Raw genomic sequence first — 6,481 nt, forward strand, 5'->3', positions numbered from 1 at the left:
CCCGTCCACTGGAAGTCCGGGAAGGGTTAACCACTAGTAGGGGGAGTCCTGCTGATGCACATCAACTAGGAACTCCCCCCTCCGGGGGGGGGGGTCACCAATAGGGGGCGTGGCTTAGGCCCTCACCCCCTCGGATTTGGATAGGGCCACGCCCCCTGGAATCCTTTATTGTTTTTTTTTAATGAAATATTTATTAAGGTTTTTTGAAAATTTATATAAAATAGAAAAAACAGAAAAAACAAAAATGCATACACACAAAATACATACTAAAACAAGTATAATTTCCATCCCTTATATTCATAAAACCTATTTTCCCGACCTCCTCATACCTCCCCTTTCTATATTCTAATCTCTAATTCCTTTATTGGACTACCCTTCAATATGCAGGGCAGGTGGCGGCGCTTCCTTCCCTCTGTCCCACCATCTCGTCCTCTGTCGTCCCCTTCTCCTTGTGCCCTCCATCTTTCCCAGCATCAGGGTCTTTTCCAGGGAGTCTTCTCTTCTCATGAGGTGGCCAAAGTCTTGGAGCCTCAGCTTCAGGATCTGTCCTTCCAGTGAGCACTCAGAGCTGATTTCCTCCAGAATGGAGAGGTTGGATCTTCTTTCAGTCCATGGGACTCTCAAGAGTCTCCTCCAGCACCAGAATTCAAAAGCATCCATTCTTCGGCGATCAGCCTTCTTTATGGTCCAGCTCTCAGGGCTAAAAGTCCCTCGCCCACCCTTTCACTATGGGTTTTTTAAAGCAGTCCCACTCCATGGGCTTCTCTATAGTTGTCTAGCTCTGTGGTGCCGGAAGCGGAAGTGGCGTGGAGTCAAGGTTTACTGTAGAGCTGACCGTATCTCTGCGGCGCCAGGAGCGGAAATAGGCCGTTGTCGAGACCTCTCTAGGACTTTCTTTGGAGTTCTGCTGCTCCGAAAACTGAAATGTGCCCAGACCCCTCTAGGAATTTCTTTGGAGCTCTGCGGCGCCAGAAGCGGAAATGGGCCGTCGTCGAGATCTCTCTAGGAATTTATTTGGAGCTCTGCTGCTCCAGAAACGGAAATGCGCCAAGACCTCTCTAGGAATTTCTTTGGAGCTCCGCTGCGCCAGAACTGGAAATAGGCCGTCGTTGAGACCTCTCTAGGAATTCCTTTGGCTCTCTGCGGCGCCGGAAGCGGAAATGGGCCGTTGTCAAGGCGACGCGCGCCTGCTTCTCCCCAGCGGGCGGCGGGAGTTGCCATGGAGGAGTCTCCGGCGCCGACCCCGTTGTCTCCGCGGGAGGCGACTCCGCGGCGCAGTCCCAGGCCCCACAGCGTCTCGGGTCCGGCCCGCACCTACAGCCTGCGGCCCGCCTTCCAGCACAAGTCAGTGGCCGGGAGGGGGGGGGAGGGGCCGGCAAAAACAAAACAGACATAGGGGGAAATGGGCTCCTTCGCTCCCTTATTCACTCCCAAGGCGGCAAGGCGGCAAGTGCTGGGTCCAACGACATCTGGATCCCACCAGGTTCTCCATCCCCCTTTGGAGGCCGACACGCATCACTCTTCCAGGGGCTACAAATCCCCCTCGATCCCCTTACAGTGGTACCTCGGGTTACAGACGCTTCAGCTTACAGACTCCGCCAACCCACAAATAGTACCTCGGGTTAAGAACTTTGCTTCAGGATGAGAACAGAAATCGTGCAGCTGCGGAGCACTAGCAGCGAGAGGCCCCATTAGCTAAAGTGGTGCTTCAGGTTAAGAACGGACCTCCAGAACGAATTAAGTTCTTAACCCGAGGTACAGTGGTCCCTTGTTTCTCAAACACCTTGGTAATCAAACAACTTGGAACCCAAACACTGCAAACCCGGAAATCAGTGTTCCGGTCTGAGAACTTTTTTGGGGAGCCGAACATTCTCCAATTTGAGTGTTAAGCTGAGGTCTTTCTGTTTTTGCTATGTATTTTGCATTTTTGTTTTTGTGACTGTGTGGCACCCAGTTCAGCTACTGATTGATTGATTGTGTGACTGCAGTACAGTGGTACCTTGGGTTAAGAACTTAATTCTTTCTGGAGGTCCGTTCTTAACCTGAAACTGTTCTTAACCTGAGGTACCACTTTAGCTAATGGGGCCTCCCGCTGCCGCCATGCCACTGCCGTGCAATTTCTGTTCTCATCCTGAAGCAAAGTTCTTAACCCGAGGTACTATTTCTGGGTTAGCAGAGTCTGTAACCTGAAGGGTCTGTACCACTGTACATTGCTTATTGCTTTCATTTTATGGCTCAGTGATCTCATTCGATAGTAAAATTCATGTTAAATTGCTGTTTTGGGGGTTGTTTTTAAAAGTCTGGAACGGATTAATCCATTTTGCATTACTTTCTATGGGAAAGTGCACCTTGCTATTGGAATTGACTTCCGGAACGGATTAAGTTTGAAACCAAGGTACCACTGTATTTTCAAGAACTTTCAGATCCTTTCTTATGTTGACTTGAAGCTGGCATACATTTAGTTCCCAGTCCCTGAACTACTGAGCATCAGCACATATCCTGCATCCTAAGCCGTCCAGCCATGACCTGATACTTAATTGTTTTCCCATGTGCTGGGTGTCTGTTCATTTGTTGTATAGGAATGCCATCAGTCAAGGCCCTTCTTCACACCTGTATTCTCAAGTGGTACAGCCCCTGAAGGCTTAAACCATGTGAAGATGTAAACTGAGTGTGAATCCTCTCAAAGATGTACGCCTGAAGTTTGGGAGTTGTCACAAATCAGAAATCCCAGACTCCAGTTATTTGTTATACTGATGGAGGGGAGATATAACTGTATGCCATTCTTTCCTATTAGATTCCGCCCTTCTACGGTGAAAGATTGTATCCATGAGGTGTTAAAAGAGGAGCTGGCCAGTGTACAGTACAACCCTGAAGAGATCCCACAGCTCACCAAATCCTTATCAGAGACAATCTTGGAAAAGTTAAAAGGTAAGAGCATGTGCCAAGAGTAATTGCCTTTTTCTTCCTATATCTTCCTGCCCAACTCACCCACCCTTTCTCTCTCTTGGGCACACACACACACCCTTGCTGATGTTCTTCCATCTGATCAAACATATGATGTGACAATATACAGGTGTGAAATCTTTCAATTTTCCCCAGTCGTTTTTCTTCCCCATCTTTCTTTCTAGAGAAAGGTTTTCACCGGTATAAAATGGTGGTGCAAGTGGTGATCGGAGAACAGAGAGGCGAAGGAGTTAAGTAAGTTAGGCTTCCCTCCCTTCCCACCAAATCATTCACATTTCTTAATACTTTGCACTGTGGGTTGTTGTTGTTGTTGTGTGTGTGTGTGTGTGTGTGTGCCTTTGTAAATTGTGAAATCTGAGGGTTCATATTTATCCCAAGCATTCTACAATTGCCAAATTTACACAATTCCTCTGGGGACTTAATGTATTCTGACTTGCACAGCACACCCCCAACATTCAGAGCAAATTAAACACCTTTGTAGTAATAGCATGTTTGGTGTGGGTAACTCTCCCTTCCTTCACTTCACCTAGAGGGTTTCCATGCCTGTCCTCACTCTTTTTGTCTCCAGATGGTTCTTCTGGGCTTCACCACCACAGAGCTGGAGGCTTTGGGTTGCCTGCAAAACAGCTTCCACTCACACAACTGAACTTTCCCTCTCCACCCCCTGCATGCCCCCAAATCTATTCTGAGGGATCCCGCAGCCCTCCAGAGTAAATTTTGTAGGCATGCAAGGGAGAGGAGAGGGAAGAGAAGTTCCATTGCAGAAGCAAATTTGTTCCGCAAGCCCAATGACCTCATTATGTTCAACCAAATTGTCCTCTTCTTGTTTGGGATCAACCTTTCTATCCCTGTTGGTCCCCACCCCGGGGGGGATTTTGGGGAAGCATTTTCAGCGTATCAAGGGAATGAACAGTCTCGAAATGTGGCTGATTATCACCAACTGATGTTTTTCTTTGTCAATGGACGGTTCCTCATTTGTTTCTTCAGCATGGCTGCACGGTGCTTCTGGGATTCAGACACAGACAACTACGCTCAGGATATTTTCATGAATGTAAGTGATTTGATGCTTTTGCCATGCATCACCCATTGAAGGCTGCTTAAAAACCGTGTGTCCTGATGTTTTCATGTGTAAAACCTACAAAAATCGCAGAAGAAAATTTCCATCATGCTTGTTACTGCACCAGATTCCCAAAGTCATGAATTCGTTTGCCTCTGAGGTCGTTTTCGCTCACGGAGGTGTTCTCCTTGTCATTTCTGCAGGACACCCTCTTCTGTGTGGTGGTTGCCTTTGGCTGTTTCTTCTACTGACGCTGGTGAAAAGTTCAGAGAAGATCACTGTTTCCAATATATTTTTGAGGATGGACACTCCCGTTTACAAAATACATTTTCTACTTGATGCTTTTATGATGTATTTCTGCTGCTGCTTTGTATATAGCTAGAGTTTTCTGCACAAGCCCCACTGAAAAAAATGAGATACTTCTCTTACACAGCTTCTGTTCCTTTCAATAAGATTTGTACTGGAGAATTTCCTGCCAACTTCGACCCTATATTTACTTGCAACATTTTTTCTGTGATTGCTGCCTAATGAGACCCATCTGGTTACAACCATTACAAACAATTGAAATTTCTGGTTGCAGATTCATTAAGTCTGCTGCAAATGCTAAACTCGTGCTGCATCCCAGTCTATTTGAATGAATATGTTAAAATCTCACTGAGAATTGTATAAATGCACTCCATAATATTAACGTGGAATTCTGCTCCTAAATTTGTCCTGAAAAGCCTTCTCTTTTTACAACTTCTGTTTATATTCTCATTCCACACCTTCGCTTCTTCCTCAAGGAACAAATTTTAACACCATGTTCTCTAGGTCAGGCTTCCTCAGATTTTGTTGGTAGTTTTCCTAACTGTTTGGCTCAGCACACTTGTAGGAGAAGGCCACGGCAGACCAACACTGCTACCTACCTGTAAGGAGAAGGCTATTTATGACATTTGTCATGTATCTCTCTGCAAAGTACACGTAATAATATTTAGATTTGGGGCTGTCACTTGAATTATGAAATCTTAATTTATTAATTTATTGAATCTGCAATGGGTGTAATATGTATTAGTACACACACACACACACAGTTGTGAAGCAAGCTGTGCTGCAGACACCATTCTGGTGAGAGAAAAGGAAGGCGCCTTGTTAGCTTTGGTTTTAGATTGAAAACAGTGCTACTTCTCCTTAATCTGCTGCCTGGTTGAGGCCCGTTTTGTCGTTAAATCAGAAGGTTATATAATTAAGACCGAAATCCTATGAGAACCACGGAAGTTTCCTCGGAGTAAGCCGTGTTGAACTCTGTGAGACTTACATCTGAGTAGACACTCGTAGGAGTGCATTCTGCAGCCCAGCTTAGAAACTACATGATACTTTTTACGCACCCAAAGAGCTTTGTATGCATGCTTAGCAGGCCTTACAACACCACTGTAAGGTAGGCTTGTCTACTTTATTGACACCTTTCTAACAGCAGCACAGTCTCCAGGCATCTGTTTGTAAGTGCTGATCTCTATGCAGGACAAAATAGGCATAGCAGCAGGGCAGACCACTTATCCCTGGTCAGGTGGCAACTCTTCTGTAACGTAGTCCAGGATCAAGGGGACTGAGAGGTAACGCGGGTGATCTAGCATGCCTTGGTGTGTGGTTAATATCAGCTTTGAACCAGGGAACGCTCAGCGTCCAAACTTAGCCGTCGTACCACACCAACTTCTGTACCGGCCAAGTACGGCAGCCTTTCCCAGTCAGGCTTCCTCCAGGAGTTTTGGACTACAATTCCCAGCATGCAGAGCCATGTTGACTGAGACTGATGGGAGTTGTAGTAGGAAACCACCAGCGGGGCACGAGGTTGGGGAAGGTTGCCAGAGGGTCACACGTCTATTTACAGGCATTGATCTGTCAGGAGCTCATGGTGGCGTACGTGGTCCTTCCTGCTGCCCCACCTTATCCTCACAAAAACCTTAAGAGGTCAGTTAGATCGAAAGCTGGTTATTGCTCCAAGGGCACCAGCTCAGTGCTTCATAGCAGATGGTGTTTAAACCCGGGTCTCTCTGTTCCCAGGACTCCACATCATATGTCTCCTTTTGCATATTTTTACCCTGCCTTTTGCACAACAGCTCCTCCCCAGCTTGCAGAAACACATACAGCTAAGAATAAAATAAGACAATAAAAGCAGCAGGGGGCAGCATAAAGCTAGCCGGAAAAGCATGACCAGGAACACATCTGTTCATTGGAAAGAGAGGTTTCTTGCGATGAGAATGTCTCCATGTGACAGCTAGCAGGAATCCTGCACCCTTAAGAGCAGGCCAGCATAAGAGGACATCCATTTCAGCTCCCTGCAGCATGATACATGGCACAAATGGAAAGTGAGACGCACTTAAAAATCCCTAATATATCAAAAGATCTGCCCAGGGTGGGGCTGAAACTACTCGATTTGCAGGGTTCATTTGGTCCTCAGTAACTGACAAGGGACACGGGGTGGTG

General features: G+C 46.6%; 1 protein-coding gene across 1 annotated transcript; it reads left to right on the plus strand.

The window, feature by feature from the left end:
- Positions 1 to 1,158: 1,158 nt before the first annotated feature.
- Positions 1,159 to 4,709, plus strand: DYNLT2B (dynein light chain Tctex-type 2B). The gene is made up of 5 exons (XM_028731893.2): positions 1,159 to 1,344; positions 2,795 to 2,928; positions 3,129 to 3,198; positions 3,952 to 4,015; positions 4,225 to 4,709. Exons 1-5 carry the CDS (start codon positions 1,220 to 1,222, stop codon positions 4,270 to 4,272), a joined length of 441 nt encoding a protein of 146 aa, XP_028587726.1. The 5' UTR covers positions 1,159 to 1,219; the 3' UTR covers positions 4,273 to 4,709.
- Positions 4,710 to 6,481: the final 1,772 nt, after the last annotated feature.

This window comes from Podarcis muralis, chromosome 6, assembly GCF_964188315.1.
Source record: "Podarcis muralis chromosome 6, rPodMur119.hap1.1, whole genome shotgun sequence".
Classification (NCBI taxonomy): domain Eukaryota; kingdom Metazoa; phylum Chordata; class Lepidosauria; order Squamata; family Lacertidae; genus Podarcis; species Podarcis muralis.